This window comes from Oenanthe melanoleuca, chromosome 9 (assembly GCF_029582105.1).
Source record: "Oenanthe melanoleuca isolate GR-GAL-2019-014 chromosome 9, OMel1.0, whole genome shotgun sequence".
NCBI lineage: Eukaryota > Metazoa > Chordata > Aves > Passeriformes > Muscicapidae > Oenanthe > Oenanthe melanoleuca.
In genome coordinates this window covers 13,387,562-13,414,400 of record NC_079343.1, presented here as the reverse complement: position 1 = coordinate 13,414,400, position 26,839 = coordinate 13,387,562, and the positions used below count along the sequence as shown (strand labels likewise).

General features: G+C 47.9%; 1 protein-coding gene across 1 annotated transcript; it reads right to left on the bottom strand.

Moving 5' to 3' along the window:
- Positions 1-869: 869 nt before the first annotated feature.
- On the bottom strand, positions 870-26,832 carry GMPS (guanine monophosphate synthase). The gene is made up of 16 exons (XM_056498512.1): positions 26,582-26,832; positions 21,210-21,391; positions 18,100-18,214; positions 16,915-17,012; positions 15,870-15,973; positions 15,044-15,237; positions 13,527-13,692; positions 11,405-11,556; positions 10,908-11,081; positions 9,196-9,301; positions 8,544-8,659; positions 7,546-7,671; positions 6,876-6,991; positions 5,415-5,545; positions 3,709-3,881; positions 870-1,398 (listed from the first exon to the last, which is right to left on the bottom strand). The coding sequence occupies exons 1-16, from the start codon at positions 26,606-26,608 to the stop codon at positions 1,297-1,299; spliced, it is 2,082 nt and encodes a 693-aa protein (XP_056354487.1). The 5' UTR covers positions 26,609-26,832; the 3' UTR covers positions 870-1,296.
- Positions 26,833-26,839: the final 7 nt, after the last annotated feature.

Below are 26,839 nucleotides of genomic sequence, written 5' to 3'. Positions count from 1 at the left end.
TACACCAGTTGGCCATTTCCTAGGAGCAGAAATTTCCACACCCCATTTCCATAATGTGTGGGCAGGGAATGTAAGAACAGGAAAACGTGTGAGCAGAAATATAGAACAAACACTTTCAGTATTATTCCAGTTCACAAATCCAGGCAAGGGCAGAGAGGAGCTACAGCCATGAAACACTCCATGTCACTGAACAGCTTAAAGCAAGTATTTCACCCCATAATACCAGAGTGATCTCACAGCTGAACAAAACACAGCTGCCTAAACTGAAAAACCAGGGCTGAGAGGGAAGAGCCTGGACCACGTTCCAGGTGCCCCAGTGGGGGTAACCCAGCAGCACCCACAACCTGCTCAGGTGGGAATCCAGTCTCAGGTGGATGGAAATGGCTTTGCCTCAGAACATCAGAGAGCTCCTGCCCAGAAACCATCCCCAATTATTGCTTCACTACCAACAGCAGAACACGAGTGACAGGAGGGGCTCCAGGGGGGAGCTCACCCCGAGCCAGGACTCCACACCAACACCTAGAATGATCTTACAGATGGAGCTAAGCACAACACACCCCAAAAACCCATCAGAGCAAACGTGTGGAAAATCAACTGTGCTCAAGTACAAGGGAAGCACAGGGGCAGTGCTGGGGGCACACAGGGGGCACAGAGCCAGGAGCTCTGCTGCATGCCAGGCTTGCCCTTCTGCCATCCCAGAGCACTCCCAGGCACGGGCAGGAGCTGGGGGCTCTGCTGTGCCCCAGCAGGGACAGACACAGGGACACAGCAGTGCCAGGAAAGGTCAGCACTGCTCACCCTCACTGCAGAGCACAGGACAAGGGGACAGAACATACACAGCCACTCCACGACTCAACAGTACCCACTACTCCATTTGGCAAAATATTTATTCATAATAAACCCGTCCCAAAGCAGTTGGTCACAAAGAATTAACTCCTCTTACATGGTTGGGCTGTAACAATGCTTTTGGTAGAAGTAAATAAACTGTCTCTTTTTCCACAGTGTACAAAAACAAAGAGACACCCAAATGACAGGTAACAGAAGATGGGGGGAACTGGGGGACAAAGGCAAAGCAGAGGGGCCTGGCCTGGCAGCAGTGCCACCGTCATTTACCCGTACAGTCCTCAGCCCCACGCCGCTCCCATCCCCAGCACAGCTCTCAACTGCAGGATGTGCTCCAGGAGAGGAATCTGATGCCATTAGCAGCTCCAGTCACTCTTTCACAGTACTGCATGTCAACACTGGGAATGGTTTCTGATATGGTACTGCACACAGTACTTGGATGGGACCAGTTTGTTACTCCCACTCCGTGGTTCCTGGGGGCTTTGATGTCAAGTCGTACATCACCCGAGAGATGCCTGGGATCTTCTTGATCTCTGCCACCATCTTCAGCACAACCTGTGGTGCAGGGGAAACAGAATGTCAGAAAAACTCTGTGTGAAACAGACCTGAAAAACCACCCAGAAAAGCTTGAGGGCAAACTGCTCTGGACACAGGGAACAGCCTGCTGCTAGCAGCACATTGTCACCAGGCACAAAATCAAACCAGCTGCAAGAAAAGCCCTGGTCTCCATCAGAGCCATCCTCAGGGCTCACAAGTAACCCATGTCACAGGAATATTCCAGGGCAGAGTTTGATGGTCCTCAGCTTCCTTAAAACCCCCCCAGTTCCCAACAGCACTTACAGGACACACTGTTTATGGTGAAAGCACAAATTAACAGTGCATTGCTCTGTACAGAAAAACACAGTTATTTCCCCCATAAATATAGTTATTCTCTGTAACCTCTATATTATTTAGTCACCACACTACCACCTAGCCTTAAAATGACCATTTTTCATTTTGAGGAATGCAGGGTTTTTGTTTGGGGGCGAGTTTTGTGGTGTTTGGTTGTTTTCAAACACAAACACTGAGGTCAAATGAATCCTTATTTTATACAATGGGATAGTTCACATGGCAACCTGAATTGTTCTTTTCATGGATAGGCTGCCTTAAACTAGAGGACTTCAGCTAAATACAATTACTAAGCAATGCTCCTAAAGTGTGTTTAAAATAAAAGGCCAATTCTATTCCTACAGTGCATTCCCAGAGGGACAAAGTACTTGACTGGACATGGATAAAGTTTCCCATTCAAAAAAAAAAAAAAAAAGCTTGAACCTGACTCCTGAGCCCTTTAAGTGACCTAAAAAGCAAACAGGACACTGAGATGTTAAACTGCAAGTCCCAGTAAAAGCAGAAGTGCCAAACAAAGGCAATTCCTAATGCCAGGAAATTTCCAATTACTGATGCCGAAATTAATTCCAAATCCCAGGAATGGCTGGGTTATTCTTTCTTCTTTAATTGGCTCAGCTCTGCTGGAAATCCTTCAAGTCTATCATACCCATCTGCCAGCCCCTCATTTTGTAGAGCTTTTTCTTTTTTTTCTTTTTTTTCCAAAAACACCACGATATTCTTTCTAATGATTATTTATAAAAGAGGAAAAAAAAGGCAAGAAAACCAAAATGAAGGCAGTGAGGGGGAGCAGAGATGAGGCCAGGATGGATAGAAGGATAATTGCAGGGCTTTAGTTTTGTTAAATTATTAGTTGTTGCAGTCAGTTTATTTATTAATATTTTTGAATTAATTTAAAACCTCCAGTCCTGTTTTTAATATTTTAGTAAGATTTTTTATTATTTTTGAAGCGTGTTTGTTTTTGTAGTTACATCATTTATTTTTTTAAAGGATATATTTAGGAAAGAAGCATAGATTGGTTGAACTGTTGAGATACTAATTTGTATTAGTAATTTAATATGTTTGAGAGATTACTTTGGATTAAATAATAATCATTGGTAGTTTGTATTTTTAATTATATATGGATTGACTTTAGAGATAGTTTATTTATATTTCTTATTTTATATATTTATATAAATATATTTGTATTTTATATTTATTTATATTTAGTTTTTTTAATTTATATTGGGTGGTGTGGATTGGGTTTGAGGGCTTATAGTTAATTGAGTTGTTGTAATGGACTTAATTGTTGTAGGGATGGTATTTATTTTAAATTTAAATGAGAGTTTGATAGTATTTATAGTATTTATTATATATATTTTATAGTATTTGTAGGATCCCAGAAACCTGGGGTTTTTGAGCTTTCTGTGCTGCCTGGCACTGACCCCCAGGAGAACACTGCTTTTAACCTGGAGCCTTGGAGGAGGCTTCCAAATTTGAGTGAAAATCACTGGTGTGTAGCGAAATAGAGGTGCTTTCATATGGTGAAAGGTTTAAATTTGAGGGTTTTAAAGAATAGTAATAGGTATGGGACAATATAGAGTATATGGGTGTTCATGTTCCTTCTTCTTCATGATTTCAGGCAGTAGTTTCTGGTTGGACAGTCAGTCATACTAAAGGTCATGGGAATTTAGTTATTAGGTTAAAAGTATAAATAATATAAGTGTTAATTCTCTATTGGACTGTTCAGCTTTAGGAGACCTTGCAGCAGCTGGACTTGCTCCGTTTTTCCCTTGCTTCTAGCAGGTGGCTGGAAGTGCTGTTAAACACTCTGTACTTTAGCTAAGATTTAACAAACAACCAAACCCTAACAGGAGAAATCCATTTCCACGGTGTTTTTGTTAACCCTGCCTCTGAGAGAAGGCAAAAGAGACTGAGCCAAGGCACAGCTGAGCGCAGAGCTCCCAGTGCTGTGCAGTATTTCAGTTCCAGAGCCCTGACCTCCTCGGGCACCTCGCTGCCCGGCGTGGCCGCCACGCCCGTCATGAAGTCGCTGGTGATGAAGGGCCTGATGACCACGGACCTCTGGCACGAGGGCTGCTTCTGCAGGGGGTCCCGGTCGAAGTGCAGCGGGGTCAGGATGATTGGCATCTGGCTGATCTTCCCAGCATAGCCTGCAGCACACACAGGGCTGTTAGCTGGCTTTACAGGCAAGGGAGGCACGAGTTCTGCACAGCTCCCACCTCTGCTGCCAGCCCCAAAGCAGCAGCTGCTCCCACATCCTGTGGGATCTGCTCCCTCTGCTGCCACAGCGGTGGTGCAGCTGCAAACCAGCACTGGGAGCACTGGGAATGCACTGGCACAGGATCCCAGAGCAGCTGTGCCTGCCCCTGGATCCCTGGGAGCACCCCAGGCCAGGCTGGACAGGGCTTAGAGCAGCCTGGGATAAGTGGAAAGTGTCCCCAGGGACTGGAACAGATGATAATGTCCCTTCCAACCCAAGCCATTCTGAGATTCTATAAATTGCCACTTGAGATGATCCTCAGCCTTTGCAGGCAAGCAGAAAAGTCCCAGCTAATCTCTGTAATCCCTGTAATTCACAGTGCATCAGCTGAAGAGCCACTTCCCTTCCCAAATAACATAAAATCATGGGGTTTTATCAGTCCCCATATCAAACCAAATAAAGAGATGCTCCCAAATAAACCTTCTTTGCAACACTCAGGAGAAAGCTCTCCAGTACCCCTGGCTGGTGGTGGGCAGGCAACTCCAGACAATCACATTTCACTGATTTTGCAACCCCTCCTTCTGAAAGGCAGTGCCCAGCTCCCCAATTTCCCTGCTGCAATGAGTTAAAGGTGTGGAGCTCACACTGCTCAGGCTCTCTCCCTCTGCCAGCCCTGGCCTGAGCTGCTGCACAGGGAGGTTTTTACACTAAACCACAACTCCAGGCTTATTTTTAGGAGCAATTCATTCACACAAAGCCAAGTGTCACCAAAAGTTAGCGAGACACAGCTACAGCTTTACCAACACAGCCAACAGTGTTATCTCAGCCTTCTGAGGTTAATTCTGTACAAACTCTGCTCCTATGCAAACTGAGCATGGATCCTCAAAGGGAGGGATCCCTTGTAACTTGATTTATACCAAATACAGGCAGGGCTGATGCAGTGCTTCCCACACAGATCACATCTCCAAAGGTAATTAAGTAAAAAACTAAAGAGGCTGAACCTCAGAACTATTTATTCCCAGGCAGAGCCTGTGCACCACATCCAGGGGACTCTGCAGGGCTGGGGTTGCAGCTTTGACTTCAAGTTAAGAAATCTGAAACCACCACAGGCTGTGAGCATCACCCCCATGAGGAACCTGGCTTTCCCCAGAAGCAGCATTTAAAAACTGTGTCAAGTTTCTTCACCTCAGCTGAACACTGAGATCAGCAAGGAGAAGGGATTTGGGTGACTGAGTTGCCTGACAGTGGAGCATCACAGCTTTGAGCTTTGTGATGTGTTAGAAACAAATCAGTCTCCCAAATCCCCTGAAATTAATTCCTGGCCTTTAGCTATCAGCTTTTCATGGTCATTCCACTAACTGATCACTTTTCTGGAGATATTTGCCTGCAGGTTTTGACAGCACCACTCTGATTGCACCCACTGGGTTTGCAGGGATCTGGAAACACAGGTCTGACCCCTGGGAGGAGGAGAAGGAGCACCTACCAGACTCCCTGAGAATGGTGTGAGCCTCAAAGTCAGCTTGACGTAAAGTGCTGAGGACTCCTGTGGTCAGGAAGGTGGGGGTGACATCTGTGGGGGGCTCCTTGACAGGGGGGCCAAACACGTACACCACTCTGCAACAAGAATAAACCAGACTGACCCAGCCTGCTTCTGCAGTGCCTCAGGGAGAAAACACAGCTAGGCACAGCATGGTGTTTTATTTTGCTTACAATTTTTAACCATAAACCACCCATACCTCCATTAAATGCTGCTCCTTATTATTAACAAAGGATTTTCAGCACAGGGCATTAATTGCAATTTATAAATCTACAGAAGTACATCTGCAACAAAACATCTTCTGAATTCCAAGCAGTCACATCAAATTCATGTTTTTAATCTCATTCCTTGAGTTTCAGCTGCTGCAGAACAAGCAGCAGAGTCTGAGTGGCCTCGTGCCTGGATTCACCACGAGGTGCTCACAGCAGCTCTGAGGCTGCAGCCACAAACCAGGAGTCCTTGTCTAAAATCCGAAGCACAGACATGCCAGTTTGTGCTGTGGGGATTTGTTTGGAACACAAAGTCTGTGAGCACAGCTGGGCAGGAGATCAGCTGTGCCAGTGCCCTCCTCAGTGTCCCTGGAACAGCAGCAGAGCCTGCAGGGACAGTAGAGCTCCCAGAGCTGTGGGATGCTCCTGTGGGATGTTCAGGAGGGCAGCATTAAACCCAGCAGAGCTTCAAGAAATCAGCAGTGCTCTAAAGCCAGAAACTGGCTTTTATTTTCATTTTTTCCACACTCCAGAACTGCACAGGCAATCCTGATTTATGCCTTCTTGTGTCCCCTCTGCACTTAATTTAAACAGGTACCTTGCAATTCCAGGTCTCACCTTCCAGAGTAAAAGCTCTGTCAGGAGGTGTCACTTATGTGAGAAGATGAAGTTTTGCTATAAGCAATTCTAAGCAGTTCTGGCAGAAATCCCACAGCCAGGCAAGGATGGTATAATTCCCCAGAGCTGATTTTGTGTCTAAGCACCTTCAGCTGTTGGAAAAGTTATGGACTAGGGTAGGTAGAAAATGTATCCTCAGAGAGCTCAATTAAGATCAAACTGCTCAGCTCTGGAGCCCTCCCTGTGCCACCAGAACTGACAGCCAGACACAAATCCCCTCCTGACACAAAGGCAAACCAAACTGCAGCACATCACAGCTCAGCACCAGGCTGGAGCCTTCAGAAGAGATTTGCATAAATTATAGTGGATGCTGCCTAATCCAAGGATATAGGCCAGCAATTTATTTTCAAGCTGGAAATAAACCCATATTTTGATTTATTGTGTGTTTGTGACCTCTGCATGATACACCTGTCCAACATACAAAAACATGACACCCCAGATTAAACAGGGAAATGTTTGCACCTACTAAACTTCCATATATGAACTGTACAATTAAAAACAAAGGCAGGTCAATGCTCACCTGTTGATGTTGTGGCACATGCGTGGTATGAGCCTGGCAAGGAACATCAGGGACTCCCAGTGGGGAGCATCTTTACTGGAGATGCCACAGACGTAGCTGTAGGAGCGACAGTCACCCTGGGGGCAGGAATAACCTCACTGAGAGTGAGCTCTGCTGCCACAGCCACTCACACCCCTTCCTGCCCATCCTGCAGGTGACAGCACCACAGTCTGGGCCAACATTCAGCAGACAATGAGCTGATGACACCAGTGAGAGACTGAGTAGGTGAGAAAATACAGAGTGAGATGACAGAAATATTCAGACTCATATACAGAAAGCAAGATGGAGGTTTTAGGGTGGAGGCTTGTCCTTCTTCACAGGGTTTAGGTGATATTGTGTGATTGGGTAGAAAATTCTGCATTGTGGGCAGAATGGACAGGTGGTTAGTTATTGGGTTAAAAGTAAAAATAATTTTGGTGGCTTTTCTTAACAGGGACAGTTTGCCCCTAAAAGGCCTTGTAGAGAGAGAGAGAGGTCTCTAGTTTTAGTTTTTTAGTTTGAAGTGCTGTAGAACTCACTGTAATATAGACAAAAATTAATAAACATCTGAGTCCAAACAAGAAATACCATCTGGAGCATTCAATCCCCACCCTGGCAGAAAAAGAAAATAAAACACAATACAGGCCTGTACCTGCACTCCCACAGTTTTGATGGGTAGCAAGAAGGCATTCAGTGAATGTAGGCTTGTGATCTGCATCAGCTTCTCCTGGTCCTCCTCACTCGTGCACGCCTTCACCCTCTGCAGCAACGTGTGAGGCTGGCCAAGGATGCAGAAAATAAACTGGAATTAAATAAAGCTCCCAGCCCCCAAACACAGCTTGCACAGCACAAATAAAATTGTTAAATTGTTATTTAAGTAGCTGTTTGCTTAGTCTACATTTACCCCTTGGAACTATTTAAAAAATACCTCTCATCTGACAATTAAACATCAGCAAAAGCACTTTTCTGGGATCACACTGCATTTTAAGCTGAAGCTGTCCAAGGCCATAGGGGAAGCTCTTTTCCTGTGCTCATTTTCTCCTTCACAAAGCTGCACTTTTCAGTTTTATGGCACCAGAATTCCTTAACTTCTAAAGGAAAGCAGGCTGAAATCCCTGCCCTTCAGGATTTACCAAAAAGGTTCTGGAAGTTGTTTTGAACTCACACCTCAGAGCAGACCCCTGTGACTGACAGGCACCACAAAGGTCAGCACAGTCAGGAGATGGGGAAGTCAAACATCACCCACTCAGAATTGCAGGTTTGGGATCAGGGCACCTGGCCAGCACCAGCTCCTGCACTTGCATTTACACACCCAGTGATTTCTGGGGTGTGCAAACCTAGAGTGTGCAACTCTTCCAGGGAAGGAAGATCTTTTCCTGACACTATGTGAACTCATCTGCACAAAGTTTAACTACAACAGAATTTGTTTACTGTTTGAAAGGTAAATAAAGTTCCATTTTCCAGAAATGGTTCAACACTTGCACCAGTCCCAGCACTAAAAATTCCACTGAACAGCTTCAGCTGAGCTGTACTTGGAGGCAGCACTCCTTGAGGACCACAAACCAATCCTTTTAACCTTTTAGCAGACTAAACCTCACTGCAGGTCACTACAGAACCACCACTCAAAATTAAAATTCAGGATTTCCTTACCTTCTTCACGCTTGCAGAAAAATCTGCCACTATTTTCAAGATGTTGTTGGTTTCTGGGAAGTCTTTGCACACATAAGGTTCCTCAGCACAGATCACTCTGATTGCTAGGCCAGGACCTGCAAAGCAACGTTGAAAAAAGATTGCACCAAGTAACAGGAAAGTGGTTTTCACCTGAAAATGTGGAACAGAGAGTCAGTCTTTGAGTACTGTGTATTCTGCCACTATGCCTAAGCTTTAGTTGCCCTAACACCCTTCAGGACAAAGATAAACCAACCCACAATTATTGACTTTGCTGTTGTCTAGTGGAGAACTCGTGTTGGAAATGCTGAGCACTTACTTTCAAGGCAGCCAATGCCCCCTGGAAAGGCAGAGCCAGGCCATTATTCCAGGTCAGAGCCACGTGGCAGCTCAGGCAGAGCTCACTGCACCTACTGAGAACTCCTCCTTTGGCTTCTCCCACCAGAGCCAAACAAAGGCTCAATTATAAAACATTGTGTGCATTTATCAAGCTGCTCTCAAGTCATCTTTTCCTGAAAGATTGTAGTTAAGTGACAAGCTAAATGGACTTTTTTTCTGTGTTTAAAGATCAGTTTTATACTGCAGTTATTCTGGATCTGCTGAAGAACACTGTTGTGATCTACCAGCTCCATACCTGGGAAGGGATGCCTGGAAACCAGCTCTTCAGGAAGACCAAGCTCTCTTCCCAGCACTCTTACTTCATCTTTGTGAAAGTCTTTCAGTGGTTCTATTACTTTACCCTAAAAAGAAAATATTAAAAAAAAAAGCATTTTACACTCCAGCTCACATATCCAAACAAAAAGCCTCAAATGTTTGGCACCCAAACTGGCCTGACCTCACAGCATCAGTGCCAATGATTCCATAAACACTGGAAAGAAATTCCATGTGAATGTGGGCTTTGTAGAGCAGCTGCAGGACAGAGGGTGAGACCAGGAAGTCCCAGCTTGTGCCAGAAGAACCTGTGGCTCCAGACAGAGCTGTAAGGCCAAGCTGGCCCTGCCTGCATGAATTCAGACCTTTCTTGTCTCTGCTGCATGTTCAAACCAGCCCCAAAACACTTTGTGCAGGGATCAATATTAGAAATGGGGACTGTTAGTTCTCAGAGATGGTGGCAACTGAGCACCTTCCACCAGACTGCTGGGGGAGGTCTCTCCTGTGCTGTGCTTTCTTAGAATATAAGAGTCACAGAAATCACCATTCCAATGCCAGAAAAATCAAACCAAACTTTGCTGCACATGCTAACACTAAAGAGCTGTGCACAGAAAGGTGCTGGAAAAGCTTTTCTGGACTTTGGATAAACAGACCCTTGGCAACAAAAGAAATGCAATGAATTACAGATTGGAGCAGGCTCTCAGGGGCACAGCAGGGTCCTGTCACTGACAGCCACAGCAGCAGAGAGTTTTTGGCTGTGGGTGCTCAGTTTGTGGCAGAGGAGTTTCTGGCTGTGTGCTCAGTTTGTGGCAAAGGAATTTTTGGCTGTGGGTGCTCAGTTTGTGGCAGAGGCAGCAGCGGAGTTTCTGGCTGTGTGTGCTCAGTTTGTGGCAGGAGTTTCTGGCTGTGGGTGCTCAGTTTGTGGCAGGAGTTTCTGGCTGTGGGTGCTCAGTTTGTGGCAGAGGCAGCAGACCAGTTTTTGGCTGTGGGTGCTCAGTTTGTGGCAGAGGCAGCAGACCAGTTTCTGGCTGTGGGTGCTCAGTTTGTGGCAGGAGTTTCTGGCTGTGGGTGCTCAGTTTGTGGCAGGAGTTTCTGGCTGTGGGTGCTCAGTTTGTGGCAGAGGCAGCAGACCAGTTTTGGGCTGTGTGTGCTCAGTTTGTGGCAGGAGTTTCTGGCTGTGTGTGCTCAGTTTGTGGCAGGAGTTTCTGGCTGTGTGTGCTCAGTTTGTGGCAGGAGTTTCTGGCTGTGTGTGCTCAGTTTGTGGCAGAGGCAGCAGACCAGTTTTGGGCTGTGTGTGCTCAGTTTGTGGCAGAGGCAGCAGACCAGTTTTGGGCTGTGTGTGCTCAGTTTGTGGCAGGAGTTTCTGGCTGTGGGTGCTCAGTTTGTGGCAGGAGTTTCTGGCTGTGTGTGTTCAGTTTGTGGCAGGAGTTTCTGGCTGTGGGTGCTCAGTTTGTGGCAGGAGTTTCTGGCTGTGGGTGCTCAGTTTGTGGCAGGAGTTTCTGGCTGTGGGTGCTCAGTTTGTGGCAGGAGTTTCTGGCTGTGGGTGCTCAGTTTGTGGCAGGAGTTTCTGGCTGTGGGTGCTCAGTTTGTGGCAGAGGCAGCAGACCAGTTTCTGGCTGTGGGTGCTCAGTTTGTGGCAGAGGCAGCAGACCAGCTCCTGGCTGTTTGTGGCAGAGGCAGCAGCAGCACCGTTACCTCCTCGCGCAGCTTGCGGATCAGCTCGGTGTCGTTGTGGTGGGTTTTGATCACCTCAGCCTTGCCACTGGCCACCAGGGAAGCACTCTCAATCAGGTCAGGCCTGAGGGTGCCCTGAGCCAGGAAAACCTCCTCGGGTTTCAGGTTCATCTCCCCGATGACCTCATTGGCGATCTGCAGGGTGGGCACACAAAGGAAGAGTTTCAGCGCTTCTGGGGCTGTCAATGCTCTCAAGAATTAATGAATTGTCTGACCCAAGGCAGGGAGCTGCAAAATGACCAGCAAACTAGCTGAAACACTCCTGCAACCCCCTTTTGTTGAAAAGAAAATGGCAAAAATGTCTCCAGAGTACAGGAACATCCGTTAAATATTCTCCCTGTCACTTCCCAAAGGCTTCTGGGGTCACCCAAGCACCAGTGCCACTGATTAAACAGTAAAAGATGTACCCAGGAATCACAGCATTTAAACACTTCAGCCCAACAACAAATACACATTACCTTAACAAAGGTGTCACCAATAATTTTTCTCTTTTCTTCAGGACTTGTAGTCATATTTAAGGTCTTGCTAATTCTTTTACGTGGAGTTCTGTCCTCATCTGAGATGGGCAGAGTTGTTGTGCCATTATAGAATGAATGGGCTGCATTCACCACTGCAGGAAATCACAGAGTTTTTGTTTTTTTTTTAGAAAAAGATTTTCAAGCAGGTTGCAAAACTAAAGTTTCACTTTATTGCTTTAAAATGACCCAATGAAAATTAAAAATAATTGCCTTTGACTATTAACTACACAGAAAAGGGCTGCTCAATACCTCAAAAATTAATTTCAACAAGAGCTTTTTATTTCTCTTATTAACTTATTATTTCTTCCATATTGTGAGATTAGGCAGCCACATACAAGTCCAGTTCTTGCTTCCCTCTTTAGCCTATTATTTACTTGCTTTAAATAGTTTACAGGACAGTGTTTCCCCGAGGCCTTTCTGCAACCAAAATTAAATGATGCAGTGTTTACTCATGCTACATTATAGCTCTTAATTTAGAGAGGCTCCCAACCCAGAGATCAGCTGGGAGGCTCTCTGGCATCTTTTACCAGCACTGAACTCCCTGACCTACAGAAGGAGCATTTGCAGCAAAGGGATTCCCTCAATTTGGCTGCCTGCCAGAACCCAGGTTTATTGCTTCACAGAGTGCAAGAATAAGACATGGATTTTCCACCTAAGGAAAAAAAAAATAAAAATAAATGTAGAAAAATGTGTTTAGAATGAAGCTGGGGACACTACAGCCCAGCCAGTGCCACGCTGCCTGAGCAGAGCACAGAGAAGCCCTGGACAAGGCACAGAGCCCCAGAATTTATCATATTTAGGGCTCAGGAATTCACCAGGCAGGCAGCACAGAGCAGCTCCTGCTGCTGGCACAAACTTGGTGCTCTCTGACCTCCTCATACGTGAGGTACAAAACCCTCTGAGCCTTCTCATCAGCCACGTCTGGGCACCTTCTGCTCTCTCAGTTAATTCCTTCACAGAACCAGAAAGGCTGGAAAAGACCTCCCAGATCACTGAGTCCAACCTCTGACCAACCAACACCTTGCTCTCAAAAAGTCACTCCAAAACCATTAAAATGCACCTTTCAAAGCAGGAACAAATGCCTTGAAAATAATTTTGGGAAAACCACCACAACCACCAGGCCTGAGGGCGGATTTTGGGAAAACCACCACAACCATCAGCCCTGAGGGCAGATTTTGGGAAAACCACCACAACCATAAGCACTGAAGGTAGATTTTGGGAAAACCACCAGGCCTGAGGGCGGATTTTGGGAAAACCACCACAACCACCAGGCCTGAGGGCGGATTTTGGGAAAACCACCACAACCATCAGCCCTGAGGGCAGATTTTGGGAAAACCACCACAACCATAAGCACTGAAGGTAGATTTTGGGAAAACCACCAGGCCTGAGGGCGGATTTTGGGAAAAAACCACCACAACCACCAGGCCTGAGGGCGGATTTTGGGAAAAAACCATGACAACCACCAGGCCTGAGGGCGGATTTTGGGAAAACCACCACAACCACCAGGCCTGAGGGCGGATTTTGGAAAAAAACCATGACAACCACCAGGCCTGAGGGCGGATTTTGGAAAAACCACCACAACCATAAGCCCTGAAGGTAGATTTTGGGAAAACCACCAGGCCTGAGGGTGGATTTTGGGAAAACCACCACAACCATCAGCCCTGAGGGCAGATTTTGGGAAAACCACCACAACCACCAGCCCTGAGGGTGGATTTTGGGAAAACCACCACAACCACCAAACCTGAGGGTGGATTTTGGGAAAACCACCACAACCACCAAACCTGAGGGCAGATTTTGGGAAAACTGCCAGACCTGAAGGTAGATTTTGGAAAAACTACCAGACCTGAAGGTAGATTTTGGAAAAACCACCAGACTTGAGGGTAGTTTGGAAAAACCACCAGACTTGAGGGTAGAGTTTGGAAACACTACCACAACCATCAGCCCTGAGGGCGGATTTTGGGAAAACCACCACAGCCACCAGGCCTGAGGGCAGACTGTGGGAAAACCACCACAAACATCAGCACACCAGTGTCACAAGGAGCACTGAGCAGGAGTGAGGTACCTTTCACCTGGATGCCCAGCTTCTTGAGGGCCTCCTCCACGGCCTGGCTCTCCCTCTTGCGCATGAAGCCGTTGTCGATGTGCACGGCCATGACCTGCTCGCGGTTCAGCGCGCGGTTCAGCAGCGCCGTGCACACCGTGGAGTCCACACCACCACTGAGCAAAACCTGACAGGAAAAAAGGGAAAAAACACACAAAGGGTCAGCTGGGCATGGGGAAATGTGCACACCGTGGAGTCCACACCACCACTGAGCAGAACCTGCCAGGAAAAAAGGGAAAAAAACCACAGAGAGTCAGCTGGGCATGGGGAAATGTGCACACTGGAGTCCACACCACCACTGAGCAGAACCTGACAGGAAAAAAGGGAAAAAACACACAAAGGGTCAGCTGGGAGTGGGGAAATGTGCACACCGTGGAGTCCACACCACCACTGAGCAGAACCTGACAGGTAAAAAGGGAAAAAACACACAGAGGGTCAGCTGGGCATGGGGAAATGTGCACACTGTGGAGTCCACAGCACCACTCAGCAGAACCTGCCAGAAAGGGGAAAAAGGGGAAAAAAAAACCACACAAAGGGTCAGCTGGGCATGGGGATATGTGCACGTCATGAGACCATGCCCACACTGAGCAGCAACTGCCAGGGAAAAGGGGAAAAAAAACCTCACAGTGGGTGAGCAGCACCTGCCAGGAAAAGGAAAAAGGGAAAAAATCTCACAGTAGGTCAAGTAGCACCCACCAGGCAAAGGGGAAAAAAACCCCACAGAGGGTCAGCTGGGCATGGGGAAATGTGCACACTGTGGAGTCCATGTTTCCACTGAGCAAAACCTGCCATGAAAGGGGAAAAGGGAAAAAATCCCACAGAGGGTCAACAGCACCCACCAGGGAAAAGGGAAAGAACCACACAGTGGGTCAGCAATGCCTGTCAGGAAAGGGGAAAGTGGAAAAAACACCCTAGAGAGGGTCAGTAGCACCCACCAGGGAAAGGGGAGTGATGGAGTTAAAGTCACAGGTGTGTAGTTAAATAGGAGTGCATGATTTCATATGGTGAAGAGTTTGCAATTTGAAAGTTTTAGAATATAGTAATAAGTATGAGACAAGATAGAGGGTTTTGGGTGTTGTCTCCTTTCTGTCTTCTTCATGCTTTCAGGTAGTAGTTTTTGGTTGGATAGTTAGTGCTGCACTGCAGGTCACAGGAGTTTGGTTATTGGGTCAAAAGTATAATATAGGTCTGAGTTCTTTATTGGACTGTTTAGCTTTAAAAGACCTTGTAACTAGCTAAATTCATCTCCATTTTGCTCACTTTTAGCTGGTAGCTAAAAGTGCTGCAGAACTCTCTGTACTTTAGACAAGATTTAATAAACAACCAAGCCCAAACATGAGAAAATTCATCTCCTTTGTGTTTTTAATCCTGACTCTCAGTGAAGATAGAAGAAAAAGAAGACAAGCCACTAACTAAGTGGTGCAGTTACCCCATCTGCACTGCCAGTGGCTCTGCAGATGAGCTCTGGCCCCACTCACCAGGACCTTGGAGGAGCCCACTTTGTCTTTGATGTCCTGGATGCACTGGAGCTCCCTGTTCTGCACGGTGAAGGTGCCGCTGCAGCCCGCGATGTCGTACAGGAAATTCTTCAGGATCATCTTCCCGTTCACTGTCAGGCTCACCTCGGGGTGGAACTGTGCTCCATAGAGCTTCTTAGACTCATTTGCTATGCCTGGTACACACAGCAAAGCAAAAGTAAATAAATAAGCTGGAACTGAAGGCACAACCAAGTCAGGCTCAAAGTGGCTCTTTGGGATTTGGTAACTCCAAATCAAACCCCACATTCTAAGGTGCCACAATTTCCTGTGACAATCTGTGTGATGTTCAAGCCCTGCTTTCAGCACCTACATTACTCTTGCTCAGTTGAACATTCATGCAATATTAAATACAGTAACAAGTTAATAAAGCTTTAATAATTAAACAGTGCTTGGCTTGTGCTGTTACAGAGCACAACCCAAACCCCTCTGGCACTGCACAGGTCTCCCTCTCCCCTGCCTTAAGGGCTCAGATGTTTTATTTCTAAAGACAAACAACACATGCATGCTTTAAAATAATATAAACTACATAATTAATGTTAACTTCAACCACATTTAAATCAGGAGCATTCCTTTCAAAGTCTATTTCTTGATTATCATGACAGCTCGACATACAAACACACCAGAAACTGTTAAAAACAATTTATTTATTTGGCAATTAAATAACAAGAGCTATTACTCTGTTCCCATTTGGTTCTAAGTCCTGTCTGCCATAATTCTTTACTTTACCAAACATTACCAGAAGACAAATTCAGGATAAAATAAATACCTGCTATGATGTTCCCAGACTGTGCCACCACTTTGAATCCATCAGCTACTTTATCCACACTATCTCCATGAGTGAGGAGCACGAGCTCTTCCTTCTGAAGGCCCCTAAACCAGGATTAAAAACTAGAATCAATTCAAGAAAGAACAAAGACCTAACTGCCTTCCTTTCCAAGAGATGCCCTGAGGGATTCCAACAGAAGCACATCTCCACAGACCAGGACACTGGAAACGTCTGCAGGATTTCCCCTCCAGCAACATCCATCTGCAGCTTGGGGATGCCTCCCTTGGGGGCTGTCCAAGTCTGCCCAACAGAGCCCTCCTGCAAGAGGAACTGATCTGAATTCTGAAGGGTTTGTGGGTTTCTCCTTTAAAACACCCTGAAGTCCCTTCTTGGACATGGGAGCCATCTGGAGTTAACCAGGATACTGGCAGTCTTGCTTTTTATTTCAACAAAGTGGATTTTTGTTGTTCAAAATTCTGTGTTTTCAGGACAATTAGGGCACATCAGACAGTTCTGCAGGAGCCCCACAGAAGGAAGATAATAAAACTGGATCACCAGGGATGAGTAAACTGTCAGACTTTCTACAAGGAACTTGAAAGCCATCAACAACATTATCAAGAAATCTAATTCTGCTTTATAAAACATCACAGAGCAGTTTTAAAGGAAGGTAAAAGAGGAATGGGTTTGGATTTTCTGTCCCCTTTCCAAAGCTGGATGGACACCAACAAATACAAGAGCAGTGCACTGCAGGAAACAAGAGCTTAACTCAAATATTTTCAGATCATGGTGCACTTCAGTGTCTCAATGAAGACTCTGAAATAAGGAGTTTATACAATATTCCCAGGAAATAAACCTGCTTTTTTAGAGCCAATTGCAAAGTTATCCCTAAGTATTTGTGTCAATGAGTAACCTGCTTATTTGTGACCACACTTGCAAAAGTTTTATTAGAAATTAACAGCTAATTTCACTTTTTTTTAAAAATAACCTTCCTCTCACACAGTTTCCCAGCCTGATACTGCTCTGATAGGTGGAAATGTGTGAGCACCTGAAGAGTGAGCAGGTGTTGTCCAGGGTGATGCTGAACACTCCATCCTCCCGAACGCTCTTCTTGTGCACTGTGCCTCCAAACACCTTGTTCATCATCTGCAGAGCAGAAGGAGAAAACCACAAGAAAACCCCTCAGAGCCTGCACCACTCCATCCCTCACCAGGACTGGCAGCACCTCACCACATTCCTGCTGTTCTCCAGAGAATTCCCTTCAGAATGAATCCCTGCTCTGTACCAGGCTTGTTCCCCTCTGCCAGCACAGCTGGGAGCAGAACCCCACAGGCAGAGATTTGCACAATAATCTATATTCCATAGTGTGCAGCTCCTTCCCTCAGAAAGAGCTGCCCTGCAAACCAGCTGAGTGCCTGAGGCCACAGCAAAAACCTGAATCTATTCCCTTAGCTCTGTTTTGTGCCTAACCCTGGGAAAAACAGGATGCACGGGCAGAAGTCATGCACCTAAAGCAGCCCTTGTCTCCCTGAAGTTTGTTTTGCTCAGCTGAGATCTACCAGATCCCTGCAGGATCACCAGTGAGCCAAAGGTAAGGAAGGGTTATTTCATTTTAGTGAGGGAGTGCTTGCTGGAAACAGCCCATGCCTGAGACACTGCTCCACTCTGTTCCAGGAGAGGTGCCCTTCTCAGCACCAGCTGGGCAGAATTAATGAGTGACTGACAGGCTGTGTTTACTCTGACAAAAACAGGGAGTGTGGAACTCAATCCACAGCACTGCAGCAAAGAAAAGCCTTTTATGCAACTGATCCCAGACTGGTTTGGGTTGGAAAGGACCTTACAGTCCATCCAGTGCCACCCCTGCCATGGCAGGGACACCTCCCACTGTCCCAAGCTGATCCAAACCCCAGTGTCCAACCTGGCCCTGGGCACTTCCAGGGATCCAGGACCTCCCCACCTCCCAAGGGGGAATTTCTCCCTAATCTCCAATCCAAATCTGCCCTCCTTCAGTTCAAGACCATGACAAGACAAGGCAGAGCCAAGAAAGGAACACAAAGGTTGATAACTCAGGTTATCAAGTGGCTGCTCCTGTGGCACTGCCTCTGTTTGGAAAGCAGCTCCTCCAGCTCTGCCCCTTCAGCTCAGCTGGTGTGGACAAGCAGATTTAACAGCTGGACTGGCTGCTGCAGAGGTTCCCCAAGGCCAAGGACTCAGTTTTATCTCCCAACAGCACCTGCATGCCATAGCAGATCCCAAGCACTGGTTTTCCTATTGTGAATATGGCTGGGTCGAACCATGGTGCATCTTCTGCATACACAGAGTTTGGTCCTCCAGATATGATGATGGCTCTGCAGACACAACATGAACAAATCATTAATACAAACACACTGCTTACTTTGAAATCTATTTACTTTAAGCACTGGCACTGTCTCACACCACTCCTGGAGCTGATACTTTCTAATAGACATTTTAACACAGACATCATAACATGCAGCTTGATTTTTGCTGTCAAACCCAGCAGGTTTTCAGAGAGAGATTTCCCCAGTTCAAACAAAGTCAAATATAAACCCTCATAAAAAGTGCCTGTATTTTAAATTCCTCATAGCCAATCATAAGCTACAGGAGAAGCAGGATGTCTGGGACAAATGCAGAGTATTAGCACCAAGATATCTATTTTTATATACATGTACACACACAATTTATGAAGTCTGTGACATCTGGAGGAGACCCACAGCCAAAAAAACAACTCCCTAACTCCTAAATCTACTGGGAAAAAAAGTCCCTTCATCCATTCTGGTTATGCAGAGATGGAATTAGCAACAAGTTGAGAATTACAAGCACAATACACGGGATCACGTAGAGTTTGGAATTAATACTTCACACTATAAAAGAATATTAAACCATCTCAAAGGGGAAGAGAGGGTTTTTGCAAACCATAACAATTTACAAGACCATGAACTGCAGGAGCACCAGTTGGGCAACACTTCTGGCTTTAGCCCAGGACCAGACCTTGGACTCAGAACTGTTTGTTTCACAGAGAACACCAAACTCCTCCTGAGCCAGAAATGCAAAACCAAATGAGACACAAGTGGCATGAATGGGATTAAATGTATCTAATAATTCTCCTGACAAAGCAGAGTTTTTCTGGCCCTGGGCAGCAGGAACAGGCACTGTGCTGCCCACAGGACCAAGGTCACTGCAGCCCCTCCAGCCCAGGAGGGATGGAGCTGGAACAGGCAGCATTTGTTCCCCTGCCTGCTGGGATGTCCAGGCCAGCTCTGGAACCAGCACAGCTGATGTGGCTGTAGTTTTACACAGAACCATCCTGAAAGCTCCTCCCTGCTCTTCTTGCACAGGCATTTCTGGCCAGCCTGGAGACAGGGTGGATTTCCTCAACCTGAATGCTCCGTGTCACTGCTCCAAATAACTCCATGCACAGAAGCATTTGCTCAAGTGCCAGATGTACAGAATGCTATTTAATATTAATTAGGATCACAGAACGTGTTCCTGGAGCTCTGGCAGCCCTAGGCTGTGCCCATCCTCTGGGGAAGAACCTTCCCCTGATACCCACCCCAAACCTCCCCTGACAAGGCTGCAGCTGTTCCCTCGGGTTCTAGGAAGGAATTAAAGGAATACGGTCACACCTATAGATGGAACATTCTTATGGCAAATCAGAATAGTGATACACTGTTCTAGTCAAAAAGTAGAGTCTTAAAAACCTGGGTTTTTTCCATACCAACTGAAATTTGATGTAATACAAAGGTTTGCAGTGTGCCCAAGTATTGAAGTAAAAAAAAGTGAGTGGAGGCTGAGAGGAGGACTTGCATTTCTCAGCTGTGCTGGAGAAGTCAGAAGCAGCACAGGATGCACAAAAACACCCAGGGGAAAATGTGTGCATTGATACCCTGAGGTCAGGACTCCTGCCAGAGCCCAGACTAAACCAGAGCCAGGACCTTGTGGGAAATGCTCATGTTCATGCACATTTAGGTGACACTTGTCACTAGAGTGTTCTGAATGTTGAGGAGCTGGCTTTTTACACACAACATGTAAAAATATGATTTAGCAGAACACTGTCTCCTGCTGCCCATCTCAGAGCTCAGCACAGCCCCAGGTGCAGCTCCTCAGCCCATTCCATGAAACATGGGGACCTGACTGTTCCCAGGACATGGAATATGCACCAAAACCCTGCAGGAAAACCACAAAACTCCAGTTCACAGTGAGCACAGCTGCTGATCTGCTGGGTTTGTTGACTGACCAGCCCTGGACACAAACAGGTTTGTGGACACAGAGTTACTGACCAACCTGGGTGACCTGGAACCTCCACCCCAGCCTTGAGCAGTGACCTGCAGGAAGAGGCTCTGCCACGTTTTACAGAGCAGCTATTTGCCAGGACAAGTCCTACAGGTCTAATCCCAATACTCTGAAGAACTTTCATCTCTTCTGAAGTTCTCCCTGCTGCAAACCTCTATTAACACAAACTATTTACTGCTTCACTAATTAGCATTGATTGGGAAAATGCACTTCTGCAGCACTGTCTTATCTGTTACAGAGCACAACCAAAATCCCAGTGCACTGTATTTCTGGATTTGTACTAAACTGACAAGTAAGTACAAATCTTTGATGATTTGTAGACTTCAGGGTATTTATTTTCCCTTTTCTTGTTCCTTCTTCTTCCTAGTTTCAAGTAATAATTTTTGGTTGGACAGTTAGTGCTGCACTGCAAGTCAGAAGTGTTTAGTTATTAAGTCAAAAGTATAAATAATATTAGTGTTAGCTCTTTATTTAACTGTTTACCTTTGCCAAAGTTAAATACAGCTCCATTTTGCTCCCTTTTAGCTGGCACCTAGAAGCACTGCAAAACTCTCTGTACTCTAGATAAATTTAACGACCAACCTGTGGACACTGCTGAAGGCCTAGGCACATTTTAGCTAGACCTTTTTCTCAAGTTCTAAGTATTTTTCTCAGGCCATGAAACTTTCTCAGCTCCAGCCAGGATTTTTCCCAGGCTAGAGCCTCTTCCTTTACTGTAAACAGAGATAAACACCTGCAAGGTCCATGGGAAAGCCTGGCACAAGAGGTGTCTCTCTCTCTGACCAATGATCTGTCTGTATTTTGTTTTGCACGAACTGCCTTCTTTAAGGCAATGGCTTCTTTCAATAAATTGCTCTTTCCTGCACCAAGCAGGAGAGTGTCCTGTTGTGCTCTCCCACCGCTCCGTAATCCTTCCACGGCAACACCAACCGAGCCCAAACACAAAACCTCAGCTCCTTGTGCTTTGTACCCAGCTCTAAAGCAAAAGGAAAGGCAGCCAAAGGCCAGGGCAGGGCAGGGCAGGGGACGTACCGGAATCCCTGCTCGCGGATGGCGAAGGCCGGCGTCTCCAGCGGGAAGATCTCGGACTGCACGAAGAGCTCGCGCACGCGCCGGTCGATCACCTTGCCGTACTGCGCGCCCGCGTCCAGGATCACCACGGCGCCCTCGTAGTGGTGCTGCCCATCCTTGAGCTCTGCCGCGGCGTTCTCGGGCTGCCAACGGCACGGCACCGCGTCAGGGATCCAGGGAGTCACACACATCCATGTCAGAGATCACAGGGAATACACGGCACCGCGTCAGGGATCCAGGGAGTCACCACCACCCGCGTCCGGGATCCAGGGAGTCACACACATCCATGTCAGAGATCACAGGGAATACACGGCACCCGCGTCAAGGATCCAGGGAGTCACACATACCCATGGAGTCACCCATATCCATGTCAGGGACCCATGGAGTCACCCATATCCATGGAGTCACCCATATCCATGTCAGGGACCTATGGAGTCACCCATATCCATGGAGTCACCCATATCCATGTCAGGGACCCATGGAGTCACCCATATCCGTGTCAGGGATCCCAGGGAGTCGCCCACATCCGTGTCAGGGATCCCAGGGAGTCACCCACATCCGTGTCAGGGATCCCAGGGAGTCACCCACATCCGTGTCAGGGACCACAGGGAGTCACCCACGTCCGTGTCAGAGATCCCAGGGAGTCACCCACGTCCGTGTCAGGGATCCCAGGGAGTCACCCATGTCCGTGTCAGGGATCCCAGGGAGTCACCCACATCCGTGTCAGGGATCCCAGGGAGTCACCCACATCCGTGTCAGGGATCCCAGGGAGTCACCCACATCCGTGTCAGGGATCCCAGGGAGTCACCCACATCCGTGTCAGGGATCCCAGGGAATACACGGCACCCGTGTCAGGGACCCACGGAGTCACCCAGATCCATGTCAGAGATCCATGGAGTCACCCATGTCCATGTCAGAGATCCCAGGGAGTCGCCCACGTCCATGTCAGGGATCACAGGGAGTCACCCACGTCCATGTCAGGGATCCCAGGGAGTCACCCATATCCCTGTCAGGGATCCCTGGGAGTCACCCATATCCCTGTCAGGGATCCCTGGGAGTCGCCCACATCCATGTCAGGGATCCATGGAGTCACCCATGTCCATGTCAGAGATCCCAGGGAATACACGGCACCCGCGTCAGGGATCCCACGGAGTCACCCAGATCCATGTCAGAGATCCCTGGGAGTCGCCCATGTCCATGTCAGAGATCCATGGAGTCACCCATATCCATGTCAGAGATCCCTGGGAGTCACCCATATCCCTGTCAGAGATCCCTGGGAGTCGCCCACATCCATGTCAGGGATCCATGGAGTCACCCATGTCCATGTCAGAGATCCCAGGGAATACACGGCACCCGCGTCAGGGATCCCACGGAGTCACCCAGATCCATGTCAGAGATCACAGGGAATTCTCGACCCCCATGTCAGAGATCCTGCAGTCACCCACTAACTAAGTCAGATCTCTTTAACAGCTAACATGTGCAAGGCTTTGCTAATTAGCTATGCTAATTTATGATAAGGATGATAAAGACCGGCCAAGAAATTTCAAAATGAAAGAAGAAAAAAAAATCGTGATGATTACAAGGACCAGTTGAGGCACAGGCAAGATAAAGGTGCTGGAAGCAGCACAGAACATCCACCCCAAGCAGACACGAGATCCCCATCCCCCAAACCAAACAGGCACAAATTAGGGAAGAAAAATGCTAATGATCTAATGAAGGCAGAGCTTTCCACAAGCAAGAGCTCATATGCCCAGATCACCATCTGCAGCCTCTCCATCTTTTTCCATTTTCCAGTTCCACATGAAGCCCAGCACAGCCCATGAGCACTGGCCTTTTTCTCAGGCAAAACTGCACAAAAATCAAACAAAAAAATGTTTTTCCCTGTCACGCTGTCTCATATGCTGAACTTCACTTGACATTACCTCCTGGAGAGAATAAAAAGGGGAAATTGAGAACAAATGTCGCTGCTAAATGATTTAAAAAACCCAAACCAACACATTTTGAGTGCAGCATTTGAGCAGACTGCACCTCAGAACAAAGCAGTGGCTCCCTTTGAGCCCCTCACATCTGAACTGCCTGGCCAACTTTGGCTAAATCTGAAAGAGTGCTAAAAAACACAAGGCCAAGTTTTTTTATTAAAATAAATTGTGAGAAGAAGCAGCTATTCCATGGAAGTGTCCTTATCAGAGCAGCTCCAAGACCAAAAATCTGCTGCCTAAAGAATTGAATTCTCTTAGGATGTTCTTCCCCTAACTTAAAGCTTACCCTGTTTCCTTGCTAATGCAGCTTGCTGAAGGACAAACTGGGAAGGTTTTTACTTTGGCAAAGCTACCTCCAAATTTCTTGGAGCTCCGTTTCAAGTTTTACTGAGGGCAGGTTGTTGCTCTGCTGGTTTGGACCAGGCAGCAGAACCTGTGTTCCCATCACTGCTGCTCAAGCATTTCCACCTGGGGCAGGAACTCACCTGAGAGCATTGTCCTGCTGGGACACAACCTCCCAGCAAGCACACGGGAAACTTCCAAAGTTCACACCAGCTGGAAGAGGTTTTATCTTAATTAAAGAACGTAAATGGGAGAAAAAAATAGTGCTAAATCCCTCAAAAGCCTAAATCCATGCTAAAATCAGATATTTAATTTTTGTCCTGCAGCTGGCAGCCAAGTTGCCTGATGGGGAGCTCTTAATGACTTTTAGTCCTGGGTTACACAACTAAAAGTACACATTTTGGAGGAGAGCAGACTTTAGCAGCAATGACCCCTTCACACCCCCAGTGAGGCAGAGCCACCAGAACTGTCCTCCCTTCCAGTGAAGGGGACAGAATCACTTTTAGAGTGATTCTGGGCATTTTCACCTGGCAATTTCTAAATTAGCACTTCTTGCAAGACACACCAACATCCTTATTCCTTCCTGAGCTCATCTTGGGGAAAACACTATTCCTTGGAGTGCTTTTTTTTAAAATTTCAGTTTTAATTGTTTCAGAGCAGTAGGTTGTGACATTTAGGGACACAGCTCTGCAGCCCTCTCACCAAAAAAAACAAAGACTAAACACAAGTTACTGTTGGTGTCAGCTCAGCTGGACTGACAGCCAAACATCTACACCTATAGTTAATAAATAAATCTGGCTTTCAGAGCCCTACCCAGATGTTTTGGGCAGGCAGGTGTGGTTAATGGGGGCACGAGCAACATCTGTGGGGGAGACAGGAGTGTGAAAACAGGAAGAGCCTGAAGTTACATCAGGAGTAGCTTGAGAAGCACTGTTAAAGCAGCATCAGCAGGTCTGTGTCCTGAACCTGCACCTCCCTCAGACCCCAGCAGAAGCAGGACAGCAATCCAGACTCCTCCAAAATAACCAGACAAGTGAGGGGGTTCAGGACTAAGAGAGCCCAACATACACCATCATAAACCACAGGCAAAAAGGCAAAAAAGTCATCACAGGATAGGGGTTTTAACCCCAAATTTACCACGGGAAACTTGATTTGATGAAATCCAAAAAAGGAACGGATGCTGAGCTGTGTACACCACAGGGGTGCCAGCAGAGAGATTTAGAGGACACCAGACAGCTCCTGCAGGGATGGATGGGGTGTAGGGAGCCAGCACCTCTTCCTGCTGGGGGCTGAACAGCCTCCAGTGAAAGCTCTTTTTCCCCTCAGTACAGGGAGAACCAAAGCTCCTTGTCTTCTAGTCTAATCTCACAAAAACCTGGAGAACTCACAGGTTTTGAGACTCCTGTGGAAGCTGCTCTGACACCTGTTCCAGGCAGTCCAGGCACTGGGGCAGAGGCAGCATGAGCAGGACTAAAAACAGGACTCAAAACTTGTGCACACGAGAGAAGAAAGTGCCTATTCAGCTAATTCAAAGCACGGGTCACCCTGGATGCCACGGACCTGAGACATGGCACCAAGGTCCCACCTGAGCCGTGTGTCACCTCACCGTGCTGCCACACCGAGGGTCAGCCTCGTTCAGCCATGGTAACACTGGGGGACACAAATCTTCCATCACTGCTGCTCTTCTGGTGTCAAAACCAAACAATTCCGAGTTCTCCAGTGAGCTGAGGCAGGAGAACCTGAACCAGGCTTGGGCTACCAGCCAAGGACACCACAAATCCTGTTCCTCACCGACCTGCCTAGTGCCTTAAACTGCGTGTGCAGGCTCCTAACAGCCCACTTGTGCAGAATCAGGGGATCTTTCAGCTTTTCACACACCCACATGCTTGCAGGTTGGTCATTAATGTGATTTAGAAACCACATTTCCACACAGACCAGTCCCATCCTGGAGTACTGGGAAGGGGCAGCAGCTCCTCTGTCCGAGCCCTCAGCCCTGAGCTTTCACCCACACCAGGAACCCAGGACAAGCCTAAACCAGGAGCCTTGATCTCGCACTTTCAAGCCTGCACAGGTTTTACAAGAGTTTAATTGTTTCCCTGTGGTATTAAAATTCGGCAGGTCTAAGAATGCTCACTCATATTTCCAAACATAACAGGAAAGCAGCTCCCTCAAACCCAGGCCATCCCCAAAACCGAGACAAGAGCCCCCCAGATATTCTATCAGGGGATTTTAACAGACACGAGTCTCATGCTGGACCCGGTCCCTGCAGAACCTGCTCCCAGTAGTGCAGGAGGAGCCGTGAGCTCCACATCCCATCCCCACTGGCAGGGAGAACTGGGACCCGCAGGAGCAGCCCCGGCCAGGAACAACCAGAAAACTTGATCAAGGACGAACCGAGCACTCAAAAACCCTTCAGAGCTCCTTGCAAACTAGATAAAGAGCCGAGAACAAGGGAGGAGAGGAACACCAGGAGCAGACGGCCAAGGAGCAGCGGGTCAGAAAACTTACAGAGGGACCGAGCGAGCACTGAAAACCGAGCACAGTCACAGTTTTGGCAAACTAAAGAAACCAGAGCAAGCGTTTAATGCCGCTACAGCAGGGCTCGGGGCTCGGCTGAGGAGCTGCATTATCAGAAAGAGCTGCGGGTTCCCGAAGCAGACGGGCCGCTCCGAGCCCCGTGTGCCACACGGACACGTGCGCGCCGTGTCGCTGTCGCCGCAGCGGGACACGGGGCCAGGGCTGGCGGGGAGCGCCGCCCGTGCCGCCCCACGAACCGAGCCGAACCGGCTGGCAGCGGGCGCAGGCCGGGCAGCGCGCCGCACACGGGGGAATTCATCAGTTAATTAAGGAATTAGCGCTGCGGCTGCGGCGCGGGCGGTCCCCGTTTTCCCCCGGTGCCGTTCCCCTCCCGGGCCGCGGGGCCCCGCCATGTGCCCGGGCGGGCAGCACCGAGCCGAGCCGCACCGAACCGAGCCGAGCCGCACCCCCGCGCCCCCCGGGCGCGGCACTGACCTTGGTGTCCCCGTTGCACAGGGCCATGGGGGCGGCGGGCAGCGCGAAGAAAGGGCCGCGAGGAGCCGCGGCCGCGATGAGCTAATGCCGCCCGCGGGAGGAGGAGCCGCGGCACGGCCGCTCCGGCGGAAGGGGAGGAGCGGCGGGGTCAGGGGCGGGACGCGGCGGGGACACGGCGGGGACAGCCCCGCGCACGGCCCCGCTCCCCCGCGCGGGTTCGGGCTCACGCTGCTCTGTGATCAGGGTAAAAACAATCAG

Coding starts and splice junctions, on each gene's coding strand:
- GMPS (XM_056498512.1), bottom strand. CDS start 26,608: ATGGCCCTGTGCAACGGGGACACCAAG. Junction 18,215..21,209: donor ATCCGCGAGCAGGGATTCCG/GTACGTCCCCTG, acceptor TTGTGTCTGCAG/AGCCATCATCATATCTGGAG. Junction 15,238..15,869: donor GTCTGGGAACATCATAGCAG/GTATTTATTTTA, acceptor TGTGTGTACCAG/GCATAGCAAATGAGTCTAAG.